The sequence below is a fragment of the Salvelinus sp. IW2-2015 genome, linkage group LG1 (assembly GCF_002910315.2).
Source record: "Salvelinus sp. IW2-2015 linkage group LG1, ASM291031v2, whole genome shotgun sequence".
Lineage (NCBI taxonomy): Eukaryota > Metazoa > Chordata > Actinopteri > Salmoniformes > Salmonidae > Salvelinus > Salvelinus sp. IW2-2015.
Window position 1 is genome coordinate 49,014,847 of NC_036838.1, and position 27,139 is coordinate 49,041,985.

The window sequence follows — 27,139 nt, forward strand, 5'->3', positions numbered from 1 at the left end:
ATCTATACAGTAGAGAAACAAATGCACCAGATGCACCTGATTGTGAATCACAGTATTGTTTCAGTTGATAGTTGGTAGAATATGTCCCTTACATGATATTCGACATGTGAATTAACAGGTGTGTATGAGAATGTATGAATCAAATCAATGCCTTTCTAATCTCCCCTGCAAAGTGAGACAGTGACGGTGTTCCATCATAAAAGGGGGAGGGACTACATATAGTACAGCTGCATAAAAATATATAGGCTAGTCCACCTAGGGATTTCTTCACAGACGCCCGCATGATAATCCCAATCTGTGGCCATTAGTGCACTGAAAGAGAAGAGGGTTCGGGAGAGAGAGAGGGAGGGGGGTCAACAGAGAGTGGGGGAGTGACAGAGAGAAACAGAGAGCGAGAGGGGGAGAGCTTTTAAGGGATTTGGCAGTGATTTGTCGAATCTCAGTGGCGTAATGTGCTTTTTCTACTTTTTCTACTGATTTAGACATGATGCTATACACTGAAGCCTCGAAAGCCAACGTTTTCAATATGTTTTTATGAACTAAAACACATTTTTTWATGTTATTTAACGATTTGAGTCCATTACAGTTATTTTGGGAAAATAAATATAATATCTGAGATGTTAATAGATTTACTTTTCGCTAAAACAACGAAGAAACCGGCACTGAATATCATCACATATTAAATATGGGAATAGGCCTATTTGGGAATGATGGCGTGATGGGTCAAATCAAGATTGGTCCAAATGGAATGCTCAGGTAAGCAGTCAATTCTTATATTTATGTACAAATATGTGTCACATCTCTATTTCAAGGCCTTGCAGAATTTGTGTAGACTTCAGGCCAGTATCCAACATAGTTTTTTCATTGTTTGCACAATATTGATATGTGCATCAAATGATAGCATGTGATGTTTGGTTGGATGATAATCATACAACTAAGATAAAACTCTGTTTTGCAACAACAAAAGGTTTAAAGGTTTAKTTATACTTACTCTGTGGAACATCATATTTGCATAACAATATTATTGTAATTTAAATATCTTTAGTTGGTTATGTCTTAATAACCTTTTACTGCAGTTGGCTAAATCAGGGTCACACAGAGTGTTTCTTGGTAGTCTTAAACAAATCTACTTTGAAACAAAAGTATACACCTCACACACATGGTTATGGGCTTAAAAAAGACACCTGTACCATGTCAGATATAGATTTGTAATGTATTATATTTTGAGTTTGCATTCCAATATACCACTTTATATACATCACAGAAGACTGAAATATAACAAAACCGTTTAAATTAACATAGAAACACCAGATTTTTGGCAGCTTCAAAAAAGAAAAGTTGATTAATTATGAAAAATTATGAGCAATATAACATTCCACCCTTGAGGCCACTCGGTCATTTGACTGCAGGAAACGGGTACACCAAATATTTTACCAATTTTCAATACTGTTATAACTTATTCGGATCTCCCCCTCACATAGTGAAAATGTAAGAAAAGTAAGCTGGATAGGCAGTCAAACTGTGAGCTATATTTCAGTATATATATTTCAGTATATATATTTCAGTATATATATTCTTAGCGTCATATCGGGATGAAATTCCTTGTTCCTTACACAACTCATATTTTTATCTTGAACATGCATCTTAATTCTTCTATTTCTCTCACCCCTATGTCTCCCCTATGTTTCATTAAACCTAAACAGTATTACAGAACATAATAAAAATAACAGAAAACACATATACTGTATCTGTCCATGTTAGCTTCTGTGAAATATTTATGCATTGTTATTACTATGCACTTTGCTGCTCTCTTGGCTGTTTTATCATCTAACCTTTTTCATACAGATAACCTTTACTCATGAAGACTCTCTGCTGTGGCGTTTGAGCGGGTTGATTTTTTAGTCTAGGAGCAGTAGATATTCTCGGACACAGACACTTTTAAACAAATTTGTTATGCTCATTTTGAGACTGTGGTGAAGAACTGAAGTGGCATGTCCTATATTGTCTACTTGAATGATAATGTTTGGGAATATTATACACTGAACAAAAATATAAACACAACATGCAACAACTTCAAAGATTTTACTGAGTTACATTTCATATAAGGAAATCAATCAATATAAATAAATTCATTAGGCCCTAATCTATGGATTTCACATGACTGGGCAGCGGTACACAATTCGTTTTTCCCCACATAAGGGCTTTATTACTGACAGACATACTCCTCAGCCCCCCCCCCCCTGCATATTTTAGAGTGGCCTTTTAGGTGCACCTGTGTAATGATCATGCTGTTTAATCAGCTTCTTGATATGCCACACGTCAGGTGGATGGATTATCTTGGCAAAGGAAAAATGCTCACTAACAGGGATGTAAACAAATATTAACACAAAAGTTTCGATAAATAAGCTTTTTGTGTGTATGGAACATTTCTGGGATKTTTTATTTCAGCTCATGAAACATGTGACCAACACTTTACATGTTGCATTCATATTTTTGTTCAGTATATATGCCAGTGATGTCAAGACATAGTGTATAGTAATTTCTGCTGCCATGGTTAGAGCATTTGCYGATCAATTTGTATGATAAACAGTTATTTGACTCATGCAGTGTTAGTTTAAAATGTATGTAATGAAAGCTATACAGATGTATATAACTTAACCAAAGACCAACATGTCCTCATTAAACTGTTCACAGGTATCAAAGGTAGAGGGAGGCGCCTGGTACTTTAACACTGGATACAGGAACCTTTGATGGCCAAAATCATGATATCACAGTGCCACAAATCCCAGTCCTGCTGTGGGTTTGGTCCACCGTTTGGATGTCATGTAACAACATTCCCCAGGTTACTGTTAATGTTGTTTCTGGGTCTAAGTCCAGAGACATGGGCTCAGCAGGGCACACAACCACACTCCATCAAGATTGAGGGGGACATCACCCTGGGTGGCCTGTTCCCAGTGCACTCCCGTGGGCCAGCCGGTGTGCCCTGTGGGGAGATCAAGCGGGAGAAAGGTATTCACCGTATGGAGGCCATGCTGTATGCCCTGGATCAGATCAACAGTGACCCTGAACTCCTGCCTAACATCACCCTGGGGGCCAGAATCCTGGACACCTGTTCTAGAGACACCTACGCCCTGGAGCAGTCGCTCACCTTCGTCCAGGCCCTCATCCAGAAGGATAACTCGGACGTGCGCTGCTCTAATGGCGAGCCACCCATCATTCCCAAACCGGAGAGGGTGGTCGGAGTAATCGGGGCATCGGGCAGCTCAGTGTCCATCATGGTGGCTAACGTGCTGAGACTCTTTGCGGTGAGACTCCTTCTTGTGCTGTGCATTGTCAGCCTTCACTGTACTATATTCCCATGCTACAGCCTCATCCTTACACACGTACATATATTCTTCATCAGAGTTAAAGGCCCAGTGCAGTCAAAAACTTGACTTACCAATGTTTTATATATATTTCCACACTATGAGGTTGGAATAATACTGTGAAATTGTGGAAATTATGATAATGCCTTTAGTGTAAGAACTGTTTGAAAAAACTGCCTGAAATTTCTTCCTGGTTTGGTGGGAGTGAGTGTTGGCCTTCCATGGTGACATCACCATGCAGTTAATAGACCAATAAGAAAGAGAGCTCCAAACCTCTGCCAATAACAGCACATTTTCAGTTTTTCCCTCCCCACTCAAACCACTCCCACACAATCTTGGCTAAATTKTTTCTTGAGAAATTAAAGCTATTTTTGTTTCTTTTTGATCATTTTAATTAAAAACAATCACAGTAAGTTATTTAATTGTTACCTAGAAATTGTTTTATATTGAGATAAAAACAGCTACATCGGACCTTTAATATACCTTTACATTATGTAATGTGTGGGGKAATTGTGTGTTCTGATATAAATCAAAACTACACATTGAACTAACGTCTGTGCCCAGTGGGATGTAGCAGTAGGGTATGACGTCTATGGAAAGTGAACGCTATTCCCCTGTGAACCCATGTTCTGAGCCGCGAATAGGTTTTCCTGATGAATCAGCTGTGAACTCACACCCTGGCATTTTTCTCAACTGTTTCATTTCACACAAACTCAATATAAGATACACTGCTGATTGCTATAACGGGACACTAAGGCTGCCTAAATCCCTCAGTGACTTAGTGACATGACTCATTAATGACCCACTAGTAATCTAGAAATGTCGCTGTTAAAACTAGCCATTTCAACTAGGTTAAATAATCTTCAGGTTCAAGAAGCTAAGCATCTACCATCTCTAGTCCTCTGTCACTAGTTAATTATCTTTATGGAGAGCTATTAGTTTGGAATCAAGGCGTCACCTTGCATATCGTGAAGATGTTAACTACAGAATTATAGATCCCATCCTCCATTAAGCCCCTCTCAGCAGCTCAGGACCCAGTCTGAAAATAGAGCATCAGGCCAGAGGGATGACATTGGTTCTACGATATCAGCAACTTTCTAGCCGGTGTTCTGCAGATTTAACTAAATGGTGGGCTTGTCCTGTACGTATGTACTCAGGGATGGAAATTAAGTCAGCCTGCTAGCCAGCGGCTAGTATTTTTAGACCAGCCTTGTAGAAAATGTGTCCAACTAGCCTGCTGGCTAGAGAAACTGTGTTTTCAAATATTGCATGGCACAGATTTTGYACCTGGGCTACTTAAAAATGTGGTCTAAGAGCTGGCCAGTGCCCAAAATCCTTAAATTCCATCCCATAATGTACTGTTCTAAAGTTTGCACAGTTACTCAGATAGAGTCTGATGTGTGATGACCTCAGTCTGATTTAATATGCATAGTATCACCTCTATCTAATACCAGAGTCAGAGAGATTCTTTTTAGAAGCGTAATTTTCATGATTTAATATGATTGTTCTCTCATATTAATCACAATACATAATATTCTAACATGACATTGAACTACATGTTCTCTGTGGTATTTATTAAACATTTGAGTTGTCCTGGTCTTGAGAGTGAATTGTAAGAGCTCTGGGAAGGGTAAGGTTTGTCTATAGGGTTGAGGTCAGAGATCCCTGTAAATGTCATTGAACTCAACACACGTGGCACTGACAATATACATGGCATGGCCAAATAGCCTGATAGGGTTGCAACATAGCAGAACAGTCTATTTATTTTTGATAGACTGTCTGACAGCCATAATCAATTGATTTCTGAAGATAATTGATGACATCCTTGTCTTTTGGTTTAAAGGAGGCTTAATGTTGTTTTAGGAATTAGTGTTGGAATGTAAATATTGGAAATGAATGTTACTATTGATGTTATCATTGATCACATCAATGTTTGGTGTATTGAATTTCACTCTCCCCAACAGAAGACTATATAGTTGGAGCCATATATGGTATTCATGCAGATGTGGGATCTTAATTTGAGCCAGTTTACAACAGCAAGAAAAAAGTCCTGCAGCAACAGGAAATGTGAATTATTATGTGGATTATAATTAATGGACATTTTTGTAGGGGTTAATATATTTTTCGTATGGGAAAATCAAGTCTGGAATTTCTAAGTGGAAATTACAAACTTCAGAAGCCTATTTAAATCTCAAATACACTACAATATTAAAATGTCCTGTATTGCAGGAAAGTTCACTTGCAACAGGGTGATCAAATTAAGATCTTAGATCTATATCAGAGTAATATATGAATGTTCCCACTAGAGGGAAAGGGTGAAAGTAAAGCAACAAATGTAAACTGCATGTGGCCATCAGAATTAAATATATTGTATGGCTTACAGCTAAGAAATGGTAACCTTGTTTCTTGATCTCTGTCTCTCTCCCTCTGTGCTTAATGTAATTTGACTAAAACCCATATAATCCTTCCAGATAATCTGTGAAATGGTTCTCTCTCTCTTCTCTCCTTCTCCCTTCACAACCCCTTGTGTCTACCTTTCTCTCCTCATCCCTCCAAAGAACCTCTCATTAAACCATGGGCAGGTATTAGTGGGGTCAGAGCCAAGACCACTCACATAAACTGTGTCATTAAGGAAGTAGCACACCAGTAAATTTATCTTCTCATCAATTTTTTTCCAAACAAATGCTTTTACTGCGGTGAAATTTATCATCTGTATTTTACCATGACGTTGGCTTTTATGGTCGACACAGACCAGTAATTAAAGATGTAGCAATATTACACTGTATGAATGTTCCAGTGGATTACATTGACTGGACAAGTGAGAACTATTCAGCACCCTCCATTATAGTGTTGTTTTGGGACAAAATGCCTGGCAATGTGTCATCATAACGTATTATGTTGTTTGTTTACCAACTGTGTGTATGATTTATCCAGACGAAGATTGATTTAATAAATGACACATGGTGTTTGGTGCTGCAGAGAAAGGCCCACATGGTTCAGTAACTTTCCAACATCCAGTAACCTTCCTTTTGAATCTAATGATTGTCTCTGGTCTCTTCTTAAAGTTCAGCATATGCAGCCATTAACATCATGTAACATCTGTATCTTTCAGATCCCCCAGATTAGTTATGCGTCCACGGCTCCAGAGCTGAGTGACAAAAGCCGTTATGAGTTCTTTTCCCGTGTGGTCCCTCCTGACTCCTACCAGGCCCAGGCCATGGTGGACATCGTCAAGGCTATGGGGTGGAACTACGTATCTACACTGGCCTCAGAAGGAAACTACGGAGAGAGCGGTGTCGATGCCTTCCTCCAGATATCTCGAGAGGCAGGTTTGTACTGAATTTAGTGGTAAATTGACATTTTCTGATGTAGCGTAAACATGGCCACTATGGTGTTGCAATTGATGGTACTGTATGGGGAGGATATGAGGTCCAATGAAGAAACACCTTGATGGATTGGATCTTGTGTCTTTCGTCTCCCTTTATTCAGGAGGTCTATGCATCGCCCAATCCATTAAAATCCCCCGAGAGCCCAAACCAGGGGGCTTTGATAAGATCATCAAGAGACTAATGGAGACCTCTAATGCTCGTGGGGTCATCATCTTTGCCAATGAGGACGACATCAGGTGAGTGGTAACTTAGTAGTAACTTTTCCTTTCCTTTCCCTAGGAAGGTTGTCACATAACCACCATGCTACTTGTTCTCTAAGCTCCACAGTACCAAGTTCTTATAGATTCTAGAGCTACTAAAGGACCAGTGTGCTAATGTCTTACCACCACTTCTCACAGACGTGTCTTAGAGGCAGCAAAGAGGGCCAACCTGACGGGTCACTTCCTTTTTGTGGGCTCTGACAGTTGGGGGGCCAAGAGCTCGCCCATCCTGGACCAGGAGGATGTGGCTGAGGGGGCTGTCACCATCCTCCCTAAGAGGGCCTCCATCGACGGTAAGGAAAACATATGGAAAAGGTATTGCAGAGATACATTATATTTTGGTATTCAGTATGACTTTAACTTCAGTGGGTGATGGGAAAGTCTTAAACATATGGTGATAGTGATGCTCTGTTTGTCCTCTGTTGGTTCTTTGCCAAGGGTTCGACAACTACTTCACCTCAAGATCTCTGGAAAACAACAGAAGGAACATCTGGTTTGCTGAATACTGGGAGGACGACTTCAAATGTAAACTGACCCGAGCAGGTATCAAGTACGACCTTGGTAGGAGAAAATGTACAGGTATGAGAAGAGGTTATTTCTGACATATTTTARATCTCAAATCAGCAGATTTATTTATAGGCTACATTGGCTTTAACCATTGTATGCCACCCTTCCTCCCTTCTTCAGGTGAAGAGAGAATCGCTCAGGAATCTCAGTATGAGCAGGAAGGGAAGGTACAGTTTGTGATTGACGCGGTGTATGTCATGGCCCATGCCTTACACAGCATGCACCTGGACCTCTGTCCGGGCTCCATGGGTGTCTGTGAGAAGATGGACCCAGTGGAAGGGAGTAAGCTGCTCCAATACATTCGCTCAGTCAACTTTAATGGTGAGTTGGAAATGTAGGGAGCACAGGTCATTAAAGGTTCGTTTTTATCGCAATATCAAATCCTTTCTGGATAACAATTAAGTACAAAAATTGCTTCTTAGCAAAGGGCAATTTCTCAAGCACAACTTTTGCTAGGACTGTATGGGAGTGGTTTGAGTGGTCTTTTAACTAATTTAGTGCATGATGATGTTACCATGGAAGGCCAAAACTCCATCCCACCAAAACAGGTAGAGATGTCAGGCAGGCAGTAATTTCCAACAGCTTCCATCAGGTCTTGGAACATTCTATAGACTTTGTTTAAATCAAGTTTGAAAATACATTTTCCATCCTGACTTTTATTTTTGTTGTCAAATCAGAGTATATTCTTGATAAATTAAATGATAAAAAAAATGGTTAGAAAGTGTATAGAGAAAATGCACAAACCAGTTGAATCAATGTTGTGTCAACGTAATTTGTCAACGTATTGTGACGTGGAATCTAAATGGAAAATACATTGGATTTGAAAGAAGTTATCAACTGTTGTTTTGATGGTGAAATTTCAACCACAGGATTGTGTCATCATTGTAACGAATTTTCAACATAGACAAACCTTGTATAAAGTACACTACAAGACCAAAAGTATGTGGTCATCTGCTCGTCGAACATCTCATTCCAAAATCATTGGCGTTAATATGGAGTTGGTCCRCCCTTTGCTGCTATCTTCTGGGAAGGCTTTCCACTAGATGTGGCAACATTGGTTGATGCTTATTTATAAAACCCTCTTATGCCTCACTCCCCCTATCTGAGATATCTACTACAGCCCTCATCCTCCACATACAACACCCGTTCTGCCAATCACATTCTGTTAAAGGTCCCCAAAGCACACACATCCCTGGGTCGGTCCTCTTTTCAGTTCGCTGCAACTGTAACGAGCTGTCAAAAACACTCAAACTGGACAGTTTGATCTCCATCTCATCATTCAAACACTCAATCATGGACACTCTTACTGTCTCTAACTTCTTGCTTTTGTGCTGTTGTCTGTGCCCAATAATAATAATAATATATATATTTTTTTTTCACCTTGAAAAAGCAGTGCGACAGAAACAACAACACAGAGTTACATGGAATAAACAAGCGTACAGTCAATAACACAATAGAAAAAAAATAGTCTATATACAGTGTGTGCAAATGGCATGAGGAGGTATGGCAATAAATAGGCCATAGTAGCAAAGTAATTACAATTTAGCAGATTAACACTGGAGTGATAGATGAGCAGATGATGATGAGCAGATGATGGTGTATAAGTAGTGATATTGATGTGCAAAAGAGCAGGAAAGTAAATAAAAACAATATGGGGATGAGGTAGGTAGATTGGGTGGGCTATTTACAGATGGACTATGTACAGCTGCAGCGATCGGTTAGCTGCTCAGATAGCTGATGTTTAAAGTTAGTGAGGGAAATGTTAGTCTCCAGCTTCAGCGATTTTTGCAATTTGTTCCYGTCACTGGCAGCAGAGAACTGMAAGGAAAGGCGGCCAAAGAGGTGTTGGCTTTGGGGATGACCAGTGAGATATACCTGCTGGAGCGCGTGCTACGGGTGGATGATGTTATCGTGACCAGTGAGCTGAGAGGCGGAGCTTTACCTAGCATAGACTTTTAGATGATTGTACCATGTTTTGTGCTGCTACCATGTTGTGCTGCTTCCATGTTATGTTGCTACCATGTTGTTGTGATGTGGTGTTGCTACCATGTTGTGTTGTCATGTGCTGTTGCCATGCTATGTTGTTGTCTTAGATCTCTCTTTATGTAGTGTTGTGGTGTCTCTCTTGTCACGATGTGTGTTTTGTCCTATATTTTATCCCAGCCCCCTTCCCTTCAGGAAGCCTTTTGCTTTTTGGTAGGCCGTCATTGTAAATAAGAATTTGTTCTTAACGGAATTACCTAGTTAAAAAAGGTTAAATAAAATATTAAAAATACAATTGCTGTGTGGACTTGCTTCCATTCAGCCACAAGAGGGCACTGATGTTGAGCGATTAGGCCTGGCTCGCAGTTGGCTTTCCAATTCATCCCAAAGGTGTTCAATGGGGTTGAGGTCAGGGCTCTGTGCAGGCCAGTCAAGTTCTTCCACACCAATCTTGACAAACCATTTCTGTATGGACCTCACTTTGTGCAGGGGGCATTGTCATGCTGAAACAGGAAAGGGCCTTCACCAAACTCTTCACACAAAGTTGGAAGCACAGAATCATCTAGAATGTCATTGTATGCTGTAGCCTAGCCCGACCCATGAAAAACAGCCCCAGACCATTATTCCTCCTCCACCAAACTGGCACTATGCACTGGGGCAGGTAGCGTTCTCCAGGCATCCGCCAAACCCAGATTTGTCTGTCGGACTGCCAGGTGGTGAAGCGTGATTCATCACTCCAGAGAACTCATTTCCACTGCTCCAATGGCGGCAAGCTTTACACCATTCCAGCTGATGCTTGGTATTGTGCACAGTGACCTTAGGCTTGTGTACGGCTGCTGGGACATTCAAACCCATTTCATGAAACACCTGACGAACAGTTACTTCCAGAGGCAGTTTGGAACTCGGTAGTGAGTGTTGCAACCGAGGACAGACGAATTTTATGTGTTATGCGCCTCAGCACTCGGCTGACCACMTCGGGGCTGAGCTGTTGTTGCTCCTGAGACGATTCCACTTCACAATGAAGGTACTTATTGGGGCGAACTGACTTGTAGGAGAGATGGAATCCTATGACGTTGCTATGTTGAAAGTCATTGAGCTCTTCAGTAAGGCCATTCTACTGCCAGTGGTGTAAAGTACTTAAGTAAAAGTACTTTAAGGTTTTGGGGTATCTGTACTTTACTATTTATATTTTTGACAACTTTTACTTCACTACATTCCTAAAGGAAATGATATACTTTTTATTCAATACATTTTCCTTGACACCCAAAAGTTCTCGTTACATTTTGAATGCTTAACAGGATAGGAAAATGGTCCAAACCACGTACTTACCAAGAGAACATCCCTGGTCATCCCTACTGCCTCCTATCTGGCGGACTCACGAAACACAAATACTTGATTTGTAAAGTATATCTGGGTGTTGGTGTGTGCCCCTGGCTATTCGTAAATATATTTTTTAAAAACAGAAAATTGTGTCGTCTGGTTTGCTTAATATAAGGAATTTGAAATTATTTACAGTATACTTCTACTTTTACTTTTGATACCTAATTATATTTTAGCAATTACATTTACATTTGATACTTAAGTATATTTAAAACCAAATACTTTTAGTGGGTGACTTTCCCTTTTACTTAAGTCATTTTCTATGAAGGTATCTTTACTTTTACTCAAGTATGAACATTGGTTACTGTTGTGTCTTTGGCTATGCCGGATTAATTGATATGACATGCTATTCTATAAAATCCTTTCTCTGTAAGTAATATTACCTGATTGAGCTAATCATGTAAATGTAATTAACTAGAAAGTCGGGGCACCACTAAATAATATTTATAGAGCAGTTATCTTCCGAATAAACTCTTAAAGACCTAGTAATATTTTACATCAATAGCAGTCAATATTAATCGTCACCTTATTTCAGTCTCATCTGAAAGTTGTAAATTCTTGGTTATCTTCACAAACCCTGGCTAACAAGTTGAATCAGCAATACAAAATGAGGTTTAATTATTTATTTACTAAATACCTAACTAATCACACAGAATTAATTACATATACACAGAATGAATCATACCTTGATTACAAATTATGTCATAAAGGAAAATGTCCCTAGCGGACGGAACAGATATGACAGCTGGTTACACAAAGAACGGGGGTTGGGTTTGAGTGAAAGAGCGGGAAGACTGAAGAACAAAGGGAGAAGCTGTGTCTCTATCGGGCCGTAGGCAGCTACTCTATCGTAAATACAGAATCTTATGCATTCTAAATTACCGCCCATTTGGAAAAGGAAAATGCAATAAATATTTACTCTGAGCTGCTCTTCAATAGGTTGGTGGTACATGGAAGGCCGTGATGCCCAACAGAGTCCTTTGTCCTTTGAAGAGTGTCTCTGGTGGTGAACGGGATACGTTGTAGTGGCGTCGTTGTGTGGTAGACGGGATACTCTGTCAGTCCTTTCCTTGCCCACGTTTACAGCGGCCGCTGCTAACTCAGCGGCTAGGAGGTATCACTTCTGTAGCGAATAAGAGTTCAAAGTTCATACCATTCGCAACCAAAGCTCACGTTGAGGTTGGCTTCGTTCTGTAGTTATTATCTGAATCCTTCTGACATCGGACCGTAGTCCTAATGTACCCGGAACAGGAGGTTACATTTTCGTCAAGGGCTTATATAGTGGAGGGAGAAGGGTGTGTTTCATAGTTTATAACCCATGTCTCTTCACAGGGGCAGGCCACTGATTGAGCAGAGCCCTAACCTTATGAAAACCCAAATCTCTCATTTGGAAGCTAAAATTACATTTAATCTTTTCACAAATAATTGTATAGTTAAACATTTGAATTGCACAACAATTCCATGTGAATCTGATAACTATAATGTGTAGACTTTCCCAGATACAGTTTAGGTTGTCGTGTCATCAGTCATAATGTCACAGATGACAACCGAACTGACATCATATTCATTAAGTACCAACGCATATTTTCAACTGGTTCTATTACCGAAATATGGTTCCTTTCCCTCCACTTGTTTGATGTTCCCAGACTCTCTATGTTTGACAAAGGCTATTCAAGAGTCCCTCTGTAGAGTCAAGAGAGAGGGAAGGGAGAATGGTATTTATGGGGGGGGGGGTCATAAACCTTACCCGGAGGCCAACGTCATGACAGTACTTTTCCCACCACTGTCTACTGCTAATGTTTGTCTATGGAGATTTCACGTCTGTGTGATCGGTTTTATACACTTGTCAGCAACGGGTGTGGCTGAAATAGCCAAATCCACTAAGTTGCTTTTGTATATACAGTTGAAGTCGGAAGTTTACATACACCTTAGCGAAATACATTTAAACTCAGTTTTTCACAATTCCTGACATTTAATCCTAGTAATAATTCCCTGTCTTGGGTCAGTTAGGATCACCACTTTATTTTAAGAATGTGAAATGTCAGAATAATAGTAGAGAGAATGATTTATTTCAGCTTTTATTTCTTTCATTACATTCCCAGTGGGTCAGACGTTTACATACAGTCAATTAGTATTTGGTAGCTTTGCCTTTAAATTATTTAACTTGGGTCAAACGTTTCAGTAGCATTCCACAACCTTCCTACAATAAGTTGGGTGAATTTTGGCCCATTCCTCCTGACAGAGCTGGTGAATCTGAGTCAGGTTTGTAGGCCTCCTTGCTCGCACACACTTTTTCAGTTCTGCCCAGACATTTTCTATAGGATTGAGGTCAGGGCTTTGTGATGGCCACTCCAATACCTTGACTTTCTTGTCCTTAAGCCCTTTTGCCACAACTTTGGAAGTATGCTTGGGGTCAATGTCCATTTGGAAGACCCAAGCTTTAACTTCCTGACTGATGTCTTGAGATGTTGCTTCCATATATCCACATCATTTTTCTCCCTCATGATGACATCTATTTTGTGAAGTGCACCAGTCCCTCCTGCAGCAAAGCACTCCCACAACATGATGCTGCCACCCCCGTGCTTCGCGGTTGGGATGGTGTTCTTCGGCTTGCAAGCATCCCCCTTTTTTCTCCAAACATAACAATGGTCATTATGGCCAAACAGTTCTATTTTTGTTTCATCAGACCAGAGGACATTTCTCCAAAAAGTACAATCTTTGTCCCCATGTGCAGTTGCAAACCGTAGTCTGGCTTTTTTACGGCAGTTTTGGAGCAGTGGCTTCTTCCTTGCTGAGCGGCCTTTCAGGTTATGTCGATATAAGACTCGTTTTACTATATAGATACTTTTGTACCTGTTTCCTCCAGCATCTTCACAAGGTCCTTTGCTGTTGTTCTGGGATTGATTCGCACATTTCACACCAAAGTACGTTCATCTCTAGGAGACAGAACGCGTCTCCTTCCTGAGCGGTATGACTGCTGCGTGGTACCATGGTTTTTATACTTGCGTACTATTGTTTGTACAGATGAACGTGGTACCTTCAGGCGTTTGGAAATTGCTCCCAAGGTCTTGGCTGATTTCTTTTGATTTTCCCATGATGTCAAGTAAAGAGGCACTGAGTTTGAAGGTAGGCCTTGAAATACATCCACAGGTACACCTCCAATTGACTCAAATTATGTCAATTAGCTTATCAGAAGCTTCTAAAGCCATGACATAATTTTCTGGAATTTTCCAAGCTGTTTAAGGGCACAGCCAACTTAGTGTATGTAAACTTCTGACCCACTGGAATTGTGATACAGTGAATTATAAGTGAAATAATCTGTCTGAAAACAATTGCTGGAAAAATGACTTGTGTCATTCATAATGTAGATGTCCTAATCGACTTGCCAAAACTATAGTTTGTTAACAAGAAATAAGCGGAGTGGTTGAAAAACAAGTTTTAATGACTCCATCCTAAGCGTATGTAAACTTCAGACTTCAACTGTATAATCAATGTTGCTATTTAGGCCTATAAAGCATTTTTGAAGTCATCAACAGCTATTGTTTCAAATCAACCTAGAATTAAACTAAAAACAGACAATATACATAGGTCCTAATGTTTCAAGCTGGTTTCAAGTTGATTTCAAATGTAATGTTCAAGTTAATAATTAATATGTTGGATTCACATCTCCATCTCAACCAAAAATCTAATTTAAAGAATAAGACGAAATCAAATCAAACTTTAAATGCACTTTAAATCATTTGATTTGATTTAGTCCTATTCTTTAACTTAGAAATTTGGTTGATATGGAAACATGAATCCAGACTGGAATTAAAGCCAGACTAATTCCGTGGCACAAAAGATACATCTCCTTTAAATGTTCATATTTTCATGCGTTGACAACCAAACACAATTCAATATAACTTTGCAATACAGTAAATAGTCTCTGAACTTGTCGACAAATAAATCATATGTTGGATTCACGTCTCCAACTTAACCCCAAAAACGAGTTAAAGAATAGGATTAAGCCAGAGGCTCAGATGGAACTGTCCAAGTATTAGATACATCTCCTTTAAATTGTGATATTTGGTTGGGTACAATTCAATATGACTTTTATAATACAGTAAATAGCCTAAAGTTAAGACTATTTTACAAACTAATGTATCAGTATTTATTCAACCTAAAATGAGGAACACGTCCATGGCCACATTTTGAGGTTACTGTAACTATAAATGTCTTATGTTATCATAGAAAGTGTGCATGTTGAAGAGATAGCATGCAAAGATCCCAGGTCTGTGGAGATCTTCACAGTTGCTACATTAATCTGTGCAGAATCTTGAACGGCATTTATCACTTGCACTTTTAATGTAATCTCAACTGCAATCCAGGTCATTTAGTTGTGCTAATAGATGAAGCACAGTGATATAATACAAAATATCTGACTTTGTATTCCCATTGTAGTCCTTTCCTTCAGTCAAAATTAGAGGTCGACCGATTATGATTTTTCAACGCTGATACCGATACCGATTATTGGAGGACAAAAAAAGCCGATACCGATTAACCTGTCTAGCCACACATTCCACTGAAAAGGCAGCGCGCGAAATTCCAAAAATATTTTTCCGAAATATTTAACTTTCACACATTAACAAGTCCAATACAGCAAATGAAAGATAAACATCTTGTGAATCCAGCCAACATGTCCAGATTTACAGCGAAAACACCACGTATATTTATGTTAGCTCCCCACCAAATACAAAAAAGCACAGACATTTCTTTCACAGCACAGGTAGCTTGCACAAAACCCCCAAATAGAGATAGAATTAGTCACTAACCAAGAAACAACTTCATCAGAATGACAGTCTTATAACATGTTATACAATAAATCTATGTTTTGTTCGAAAAATGTGCATATTTCAGGTATAATCAATAGTTTTACATTGCAGCTACAATCACAAATAGCACGATTTTTTCCCAAAGTGGAAATAGTGCCCCTATCCCAAAGAAGTTTTAATAGTCCGATTAAAAAAAAAATATATATATATATGTATTTATATATATATCATACACACACACACATTTTTGTATTTAATGACAATTGCAACAATACTGAATAAACAATGAACACTTTTATTTTAACTTAATATAATACATAAATAGAATCTATTTAGTCTCAAAAATACATGAGAACATATGTTAAAACGAACCACCAGCTTTCATGGGTCTTCAATATTCCCAGTTAAGTTTTAGGTTGTAGTGCAGAGAAAGCAGAGCTTGTCTGCATGGTCCCTGTCAGTCTGTCCTCCGCGAAACACAGACCTTATTTGAAGTAGATCAAGACATTCTCTATGGAAGACATGAACGGTAAAATAACGAAGGAACCCCTTTCAAGTTCAGCCGCAAGTTATTACAGGAATTATTAAACGCGTCGACTATTTTCTCTCTAAACCATATACAGTGGGGGCAAAAAAGTATTTAGTCAGCCACCAATTGTGCAAGTTCTCCACCTTAAAAAAGATGAGAGGCCTGTAAATTCATCATAGGTACACTTCAACTATGACAGACAAAATGAGAAGAAAAAAAATGTCTTCCATTTCCTAATAATTGCTCCCACAGTTGATTTCTTTCAAACCAAGCTGCTTACCTATTTGCAGATTCAGTCTTCCCAGCCTGGTGCAGGTCTACAAATTTGTTTTCTGGTGTTCTTTGACAGCTCTTTGGTCTTGGCCATAGTGAGTTTGGAGTGTGGGACTGTTGAGGTTGTGGACAGGGTCTTATACTGATAACAAGTTCAAACAGGTGCCATTAATTACAGGTAACGAGCGGAGGACAGAGGAGCCTCTTAAAGAAGAAGTTACAGGTCTGTGAGAGCCAGAAATCTTGCTTGTTTGTAGGTGACCAAATACTTATTTTCCACCATAATTTGCAAATAAATTCATTAAAAATCCTACAATGTGGTTTTCTGGATTTATTTTCTTCTCATTTTGTCTGTCATAGTTGAAGTGTACCTATGATGAAAATTACAAGCCTCTCTCATCTTTTAAGTGGGAGAACTTGCACAATTGGTGGCTGACTAAATACTTTTTTGCCCCACTGTAGCCTTTGACTAATCCGGAAACTATCACCTCGAAAACAAAACGTTTTTTCCGTTCCGTATTTTATCTAACGGGTGGCATCCATGAGTCTAAATATTCCTGTACATTGCACAACTTCAATGTTATGTCATAATTATGTAAAATTCTGGCAAAATTAGTTCGCAAAGAGCCAGGGCGGCCCAACTGTTGCATATACCCTGACTTCTACGTGCAATGAACGCAAGAGAAATGACACAATTTCACCTGATTAATATTGCCTGCTAACCTGGATTTCTTTTAGCTAAATATGCAGGTTTAAAGATATATACTTGTGTATTGATTTTAAGAAAGGCATTGATGTTTATGGTTAAGTACACATTGGAGCAATGACAGTCATTGATTGATTGTTTTTTATAAGATAAGTTTAATGCTAGCTAGCAACTTACCTTAGCTTACTGCATTCGCGTAACAGGCAGGCTCCTCGTGGAGTGCAATGTAATCAGGTGTTAGAGCATTGGACTAGTTAACTGTAAGGTTGCAAGATTGGATCCCCCGAGCTGACAAGGTTAAAAATCTGTCGTTCTGCAGAACGTTCCTAGGCCGTCATTGAAAATAAGAATGTGTTCTTAACTGACTTGCCTAGTTAAATAAAGATAAATTAAAGGTGTAAAAAAAAAAAAAATTCTGTTTGTTGAGCTCCACTGTAACAATCACGCTTCCTCTCACTGGAACAAACTCACCAGTGTATGTTTTCAGCGTCATCTTTGTGGGCTGTAGTGTGAGGTGATGTAGTTTCTCCTTGTATACAGCCTCAGACAGCAAAGATATGGCTGCTCCAGTGTCCACTTGCATCCGTACTGCGTTTCCATCCAGTAGTGGTGTCACCCAGTGTATCCATTGTCTGAAATGAACATAACATGCAAAGATTCTTCCCCTTCAGACAGGGTATCACTTTGTTCATCCTCTGTGAGCTCCATTTTATGCACTTTCTTTGTGTACTTCCTGAAGTCGCTTTTCCTTTGTTCAGTACTTTTGTTTGATTGTGTCTTTTTGTTTTTACATGCACGTTTGATGTGACCCTTTTTTCCACAACTTCTGCAGTCTAAGTCTTTGCACCAACACTCCTCTGCTTGGTGACCTGGTTTCCCACAGCGATAGCATGGCTTGCCACCTCCTGCCTTGTTTTTTTAACCACGTAGACACCTTATGCACTTTGGTCGATGCACTTAGCTGTTGTGCGTCTTTATTTGCCATTTCCATTGACGTACTCACTTCTATTGCTCTCTGCAATGTTAAGTTACTCTCAGTCAAAAGGCGTTTCTGAATTGCCTCGCTGCGCATGCCACACACTAACCTATCACGTATAGTGTCACTCATTGATCTCCCAAATTCACAGTGTTCAGATAACTGTTTCAATACAGCCACAAACTGTGAGATTGATTCCCCCTCATCTTGATTTCTCTTATGAAACCGGAATCTCTCTGCGATTATCAGTGGTATGGGAGAATAATGTCCTTTTAAGGTAGCCACAATTTCATCATATGATTTATCACCTGGTTTTTCAGGCGTTACTAGGCTGCGCAGTAGATTGAATGTTTTTCCCCCCATAACAGTCAGAAATGTTGGCACAACAACTTCTGCWTTAATTCCATTTGCCAACACAAAGTACTCAAAACGTTCTGTGTAAGAACTCCATTGTTCCACAGAATCATCAAATGTTCCTATATTTCCAATCAATGCAGACATTTTCGGTTTATTTTTCTTTCTCACACTTTTTAGACGGTCCCTTACTCCCAGACCCTTTTCTTTCTTTCTTTTAACTCAAGCTGACTTCACTTTCTCCCGCAGCGAAACTCTTCCTATCCCTCGAGGCTCTCGTTGCAGTGTCATCAAAAGCTAGCAAGCATCACTCGACTGGCGAGCTCCACGTTTTGTTTGCGTCTTTCTACGGCGAAAGAAAAATAACGACTTTAACTCAGACTTTCTGCCAAAGATGATGAGCACAAACGTGAGAACGTCTCTTCTTCGTCGCCAGTTTTGTTGTATAGCACACTGTATTACTTACACAACTAATATAAGGACAGGACATGAGACGGGAGTAGAAATGAACGTGGGCATTGTTTAATGCGTTCCATAGGAAGAACATTCCAAGCATTTCAACGTAGGTAAGCAAGGGGGGTTACAGGTGCCCTAAATGGACAAAACTAGAATATCAATACACAACAGGTGTCTTCATTTTTTTAAGCCCCTAATAATGTGTGTGAGGTATATACTTTTGTTTCAAAGTAGATTTGTTTAAGACTACCAAGAAACACTCTGTGTGACCCTGATTTAGCCAACTGCAGTAAAATGTTATTAAACTTTGTTGTGATTTTAAATGGTTGAAAGTGCAGTGATAATACATTTAGATGACAACTAAACCAAAATTCTGACATTGTTTTTCCATTGGAATTTGGTTGTGCTTTAAGATTGTTGAAAGCATAGTGATAACATATTGAGAATTCAACAACCTTCTGGCTGCCTTTCTGAGTGGGTGAATACATGTTGAAATCTCATTGATCAACTTCTCAACCAAATGTTACCCAAATTTCCACATTAAAATGACATGGTGTGCCTAATGCATGGTTTCGTGAAGCCTTTTCCACTCCTGGTTCCCATCACGTCCCATGGGTTTAAGAGAGGAGTGTGGAGGGAGTTCAGTCTGAAGACAGCACTGTACTCTGCATTAGCCTTGGGATCTCTGCTAATGTACTACGCCACAGTACACAGCACATCCCTTCAATGCACTCTTCTTCCCCAGGGCCTCTCTTCTTTCTTCATACACAAGACACACTCCTCTTTTTAGCTCCATCTTTCATAAAAAATATGTTTCTTTATCACTGTTTGGAGTCCAAGGAGCTTTCTATGAAAGCATAGCTATTTCCTTTTCCCTCTTAGTGGACGACCTTTGTATAGAAAGCCCTCTCTGATTGAGTGCCTGAACGGAACAGGCAGGAACAAGCTATAGTGTTAAGGCAACAGACTAGAGAGTACAGAAAGAATAGTATCATGTATGGAAAAGAACCCTCCACAGGAAGAATCTTATGCTCAGCTTTGCCCTGGTTGCATGAGACACGAGTCTTATAGGTTCACCTCCTCTAATGTTACATTTTTCTTTGGTCAAAGGTAAAGGCATTGCACCAGGGAACACTACTGACCCTTTATGGRGCATACAATATACTGCCCAATAGTGGGTAGCCCTGTTGAAAATCCTTGCTCCTTTATTCAACAGGCAGTGCAGGGACTGGGGTCATGTTCAATGAGAATGGAGATGCTCCTGGTCGCTATGACATCTTCCAGTTCCAGCTCTCCAACACCACCAACCCTGGCTACCGGTGTATTGGCCAGTGGACAAACCATCTGCGACTCAATGTAAACATTTGTTTTGGCCTATTTAATTTAGCTATGTTGATGTTCACTTTATCAGTGTTGTTATCACTTGATGTTCTTCAGCATTGTTTCTGTCACTATGTCTGTTTCTGTCTCTGGTTCTGTGGAAGGCTGAGGAGATGCAGTGGTCGGGTGGGGACAGTGCAGTCCCTGACTCGGTGTGCAGTTTCCCCTGTGAGCTAGGAGAGAGGAAGAAGATGGTGAAGGGTGTGCCCTGCTGCTGGCACTGCGAGCTGTGTGACGGATATCAGTACCAGCGGGATGAGCTAAACTGTGACGTGTGTCCCTTCGACATGCGTCCCATGCCAAACCGGACGGGCTGCCGGTCCACACCCATTATCAAGCTGGAGTGGAGCTCCCCCTGGGCCATCATCCCTGTGTTCCTGGCTGTCTTGGGCATATTAGCCACCTCTGGATGCATCATCACCTTCATCCGCTTTAACGACTCCCCCATKGTCCGGGCCTCCGGCCGGGAGCTCAGCTATGTTCTCCTGACAGGCATCTTCCTCATCTACCTCATCACCTTCCTCATGATCGCAGAACCCAGCGCCCCAGTATGTGCGTTCCGCAGGCTGCTGCTGGGCCTGGGCATGTGTATTACCTACTCAGCTATGCTCACCAAGACCAACCGCATTTACCGTATTTTTGAGCAGGGCAAGAAAGCAGTCACACCACCTCCGTTCATCAGCCCTGCTTCTCAGCTGATCATCACCTTTATACTCATTGGAGTGCAGGTGAGTGGGTTTCTGCCTCTCTCCTACTGCATGTGATGAAAACGAGGCAGTAATACAACAGTGTTTTTTGTTAAAGACACAGGAAATGGTGTCTGGAATGGTATATAATAGAATTAGCTCCAACTGCTGAACCATGGGCCACATCAATATTTTGCTAATTCTGTGTATATCCACAGTTACTTGGAGTTTTCATCTGGTTCGGAGTGGTGCCCCCACACACCATCATAGACTATGAGGAGCAGCGCCCGCCCAACCCAGAGTTTGCACGTGGGGTCCTGAAATGTGACATGTCCGACCTGGCCCTGGTCCTCTGCTTGAGCTACAGTATCGTGCTGATGGTGACCTGCACTGTGTACGCCATCAAGAGCAGAGGGGTGCCTGAGACCTTCAACGAAGCGAAACCCATTGGCTTCACCATGTACACCACCTGCATTGTGTGGCTGGCCTTTGTGCCCATCTTCTTTGGCACAGCCCAGTCTACTGAGAAGGTTTGAAATTCAATGTTATATTTATATAATTGCTGGTATTTACCCTGCMGGAAAAAAGTTCATTTTTGATGTGCTTTTTAAAAAAGCAACCCTAAAACTATGTTTTTTAGAATTGGTTCTAGAGCTAACTTCTCTATTGACGAACTGTCAACACTGTTATCAAATGATAGTTTGTTACCTGTCGTACTCACAGTATGTTGAGCATCCTCTTCATTGAATGACAGATGCCAATTTAGCTTGTGGCTTATTTCTATGCTTACAAAGCAGTGGAACAATGGTCAGGATTTAAAAGATGGAAGTATGTTCAGACTAGTAGGGTGTGTTATTAAGAGTCAGTCAAACTGAAATGATCCAACCCCCAGGTGAATTAAAAGTATTTTACCCTCTGCAAATGGAAATGAAATTAATCAAAGACGGGGGAACTCAGAAATTAGGTCAGATGAGCTCAGGGACAAAATGGGTCCCTGAGTGACAAAAAATACCCCATACATGCTTTTCAATTACACAGTTACTCATAGCTTAGAATGTCTAAATATAGCATCAATAACATTTAGTTGTCAGATTGCATTAGTTGCAGACAGTATTATAACAGCACAATAACAGTAAAACAGTGTTATTAGATAGGAATGCAGGGGTATTGATGCATTAGATTTTGAGAGGTACTCAGAAAAGTGTCAATAATTGCATGCTGATCATTAGGGAAGTGTGAATGGAAGGTGTTAGATTTGGGAGAGCACGGCAAACTTAGGGTTGGCTATGTTTTTACATTTTCTACTGACTTGCTTCAATGTGTGTTGTTTTGGTGTGGATGGTTGACTTGATTGCTGATGCACATGATAAGAAAATATCTCTCTCTGGTCTGTATTGCCTTTGGGTCTCATTAGAACTGCTCTTTGACATATTTCAATGCCACTTAGTTGCTGAGCCATACTGTACCTAGCACTAGCCTGGGGTCAGTGATGTCTTTAATATTAACGGATGTGAACGGTGCTCTCTGGTCATCCATGCGTTCCCACATCAGTGCTGGCCATTGAGAGCCAATAAAAACCATAAAAAAGAAGAGGACAGAGAATATAGAAATAAAAAGATATGTGGGTTATCCCCTCAGGATATTGTGCCATGTAGCTATTTATTAATTCATGAGGTGTACTGCTTTTGAGTTGTCAGTGCATTGGACTCAGACCACAAGTCTGTTCTCATTATTGTTGTTGCCAGGCTGACAACAGAGGAACACCAAGATGATTAGGTAAAATACCCATGAATAGAGCACCACTCCTCAGTGTTTATAGTTATAGTTATATTCGGCTAAAAACACAGCCGTCTAAAATCAAATCAAACTTTATTTGTCACATGCGCCGAATACAACAAGTGTAGACCTTACTGTGAAATGCTTACTTACAAGCCCTTAACCAACAGTGCAGTTCAAGAAGAGTTAAGAAAAMATTTACCAAATAAACTAAAGTAAAAAATGTAAAATCATAAAAAGTAACAATAGCATAACAATAACGAGGCTATATACAGGGGGTATCGATGTGAGTGCTACGGGGCGGTAATCATTTAGGCGGGTTACCTTCGCTTCCTTGGGCACAGGGACTATGGTGGTCTGCTTGAAACATGTAGGTATTACAGACTCGGTCAGGGAGAGGTTGAAAATGTCAGTGAAGACACTTGACAGTTGGTCCGCGCATTCTTTGAGTACACGTCCTGGTAATCCGTCTGGCCCCGCGGCTTTGTGAATGTTGACCTGTTTAAAGGTCTTGCTCACATCGGCTACCGAGAGCATTATCACACAGTCATCCAGAACAGCTCCTGAACATTCAGATGAAGAAACAACATCTGTATGTTGTGTACCGCTGAGATTTCTCATCATATAGCTTCTTCAGACATCGTATAGTAGTTAGGCATAATAAAGGTGTCATGGGGATTGCCATGGAATATATTATGTAAGACAACCTCCATACATTGTTTATTGAATGTTTACTGTATTCTCAGCATATTCTCAGAATACTATATACTCATTCTCACGTTATTCTCTGATTAATAGAAGGAATTACAGGCATAGGATTTTTTATTTTTAAGAAAATGTATATTTTGAGTTGTGAATGCAACACATGCAATTCACGTGTCACGGCCGTCGTAGGGAGGAGACCAAGGCGCAGTGTGGTATACGTACATTCTTCTTTATTAATAAGAATGAACACTGAACAAAACTAACAAAATAACAAAACGAACCGTGAAGCTGTACAAATGAGTGCTGAACAGGCAACTACACATAGACAAGAACCCACAAAACCAAAAGGGAAAATGGCAACCTAAATATGATCCCCAATCAGAGACAACGATAAACAGCTGCCTCTGATTGGGAACCAATTCAGGCCACCATAGACGTACATATGCCTAGACTTACCAACACCCCTAGACATACAAAAAACCATAGACAATACAAAACAAGCATACCCACCCTCGTCACACCCTGACCTAACCAAAATAATAAAGAAAACATAGATAACTAAGGTCAGGGCGTGACATCACGTAGTACCTAGCCAGGCAATCCAACCCCTATTGTAAAATGTATAGGTTTATACTGAGGTATTTATTGTTAACTTTCACCCTGCCTTCTATCTGCTCCAGATGTTCATCCAGACCACCACCCTGACGGTGTCCATGAGCCTGAGTGCCACTGTGTCGCTCGGCATGTTGTACATCCCTAAGGTCTATGTCATCATCTTCCATCCGGAGCAGAACATGCAGAAACGCAAACGCAGCTTCAAGGCTGTGGCTTCAGCAGTGACCACACAACTCTCCCAGAAAGAAGACAAGCAGAATGGAGAGTCCAAAAGTGGCGCCATAGTCCCTGACAGATCACAGTGAGTAAAGCAGAGACGGTGTCCAGTCTGAACTCATAGAAAAAMATGCTATTTAGAACCTAAATGGGTTCATCGGCTGTCCCCATGGGAGAACCCTTTTAGGTTCCAGGTAGAACCCTTTCGGTTCCATTTAGAAACCTTTTGGGTTCCATGTAGAACCTCTACATGGAAACCAAAAGTGTTCTACCTGGAACCAAAAAGGTTAACTACTTGTAACCAATAATGGTTTTCCTATGTGACAGCCGAAGAACCCCTTCGGAACCCTTTTTTCTGTGTCCACTGATCCTTCACCTGTGTTACTGTATGTATTCACAATGACAGAAACAGATTACAGTGTTCATTTTTCACTAAGACAATAGTAATTGTCTCTCTCTTCAATCACTTTAGATAACCCAGCAGGAAACCAGAGATGAATGCCACACTGGGCGCCTTACAGATGACAGCTTAGCATGGTCTCTCTTGGCAAAGCACAGCTTTCGATCAATGGTGAAGGCTACACTGTCACATGGGTGGGATGGAAATAAAATGAAAAGGAGACGCTAACTTTGTCATTCTAAATAAACACTGACTGACTCGCAACAAGTGCTGTGACCTAACTGTAAACGAAACAGTTGATACATTGGATCATCCTCCTGGARCATCCTGATTCCTGAACAGAACACAATGAACATTGTAGACAGCTTTGCCAGACTTCAGGACACAGTGTCTCCTTTTACAGTAGGATATCTCAAATTGACCATGGAAATGAAATAGTCTTTGATTTTTTTTCCTCAGGACAATTATTTGGGTCAGTAGTTGATCAACTTTTCCCGACTGGATGATCCAAAGTAGGATATTTTGAAAACAATGAAGCTTTGTTTGCTTGATTTAATCAGCACTGCATGGGTTGTGTGTACATTATAGGAATGCTTCCATAGTATTGTGTGTGAGTGTTAACTTTGACTCGTTCTTTTTTACTGATTTCACCGGAAGGAACTAGCTTTTCTATACATGACTAAATCCTGGAATAGGTGTAGGGTTCTTGGAGGACATACTTTTAAAGAGAAACAATTGTAGGGAATTTTGATTACTGACGTCAATACTACCAGATCAAACCTCATAAGGGACCATTTTAATATAACATCTACAGTAAATGCTTTTGGTTCAGTTTGGTGTTAATTGTTTTAGCGGTAAAGACTTGTATATGCTGCTGCAGTCTCTCTAAACAGGAAACCAGTGATTCTGAACAGGATATTGTGTTCTGTAAGGCACCTGGGACAATTGAGTTGTTAGAACAACTTATGGTAGACACTACACAACAATGTATGGCATTTCCCTAGATTGTTCCAAATATCTTTACAGTGCTGCTGGGGTTGTGATTGTGAGAACAGTTATGGTAACACTAGATTTCACTGGGAATATAATTTGTGTTTCGAATGACTACTTTTGTTTGTCAGTATTGTGCCATAATCACAGGTTTGTGGTATCAAAATGTTACATGTTTTCCTTCATTTAAATTACATAGTGATTTTATGTAAACCTATTTGTAAATGAATATTGTGGCACCATAATGGTCCACAAAACCACGTTAGCCCAGTTAAGGTCACATTCCTAGCAGTCCTAGATCACAGAACGCATGCAGCATTCACTCTGAGGGGTACCGAGTTTCTATTTTGTGAGGTCGAACGCCATGGAGTGGTGGCTCAGATTGCAACATTGTTATTTGCAGTGAGATAATGTTTTACTTTTCCGGGGTTATGCTCAGGTTAAGGGAAAAAGGTGATAACCGTATTTGAAAATATAAAATGCCTATATACTAAAATTTGAATAATGACAATTCCATTTGATAAAACCCAATAGTACATACAGTACCCCACACTTCCACCCAAGTATTGTACTTCTATAGCTGTAGCTTTCTTCCATTGAGTGAGGCTACCATTGCCCCCTGTGGGAGATTTATTGAAACTGTACTGTAAAACAGAACTACTTACTGGGTAAGCTAACCATTCTGTAGTGTGGAGACTAGAGTGTGACACATTACTTGCCCTGTGGAGATACACTACAGTATCATAGTGAGATGCATCTTGCAGCAAACCCTATCCAGGTCTGTGTAGAATGGAGAAACAAACAGTTTAACACACCACACTCAACAGTTTATGAAAAAACAATAGTTTTATTATTTGACAAGCGATCTTACGCAATAATCACAAGTAAAAGTATGCATCTAAAAGAAATTGCACTTGAAACAAGAGGATGCTGTTCTGGGGATTTTTTAAATGTAACTAGGCAAGTCAGTTAAGAACAAATTCTTATTTAAAATGACGACATAGGAACAGTGGGTTAACTGCCTTGTTCAGGGGCAGAACAACAGATGTTTACCTTGTCAGCTCGGGGAGTCGCTCTAGCAACCTTTCGGTTACTTGCCCAACGCTCTAACCACTAGGCTACCTTCCGCCCAAAGTGGGAAACAACTTCAAAATATTCAATACAATGCTGTATTACAATATTCAGACAGTAAGTAAAACAAGAAATGTTCAAGTGTGAAAGATGGCTAAAATTTGGATTTGTGTAATGTGCAACCGAGTCAAATGCCTGACATGTCACAGATGCTAGTAATMATATATTTCAGTCAGCAGATAACTCTTCCT

The 27,139-nt window shown here is 40.1% G+C and overlaps 1 protein-coding gene across 1 annotated transcript; it reads left to right on the forward strand.

Moving 5' to 3' along the window:
• Positions 1-244: 244 nt before the first annotated feature.
• LOC111977415 (metabotropic glutamate receptor 6-like) lies at positions 245-26,701 on the forward strand. Its single transcript, XM_070445512.1, has 12 exons — positions 245-756; positions 2,695-3,305; positions 6,478-6,694; positions 6,855-6,990; positions 7,153-7,307; positions 7,453-7,593; positions 7,702-7,902; positions 20,266-20,405; positions 20,534-21,157; positions 21,334-21,645; positions 24,277-24,512; positions 24,900-26,701. Exons 2-12 carry the CDS (start codon positions 2,751-2,753, stop codon positions 24,901-24,903), a joined length of 2,721 nt encoding a protein of 906 aa, XP_070301613.1. The 5' UTR covers positions 245-756; positions 2,695-2,750; the 3' UTR covers positions 24,904-26,701.
• Positions 26,702-27,139: the final 438 nt, after the last annotated feature.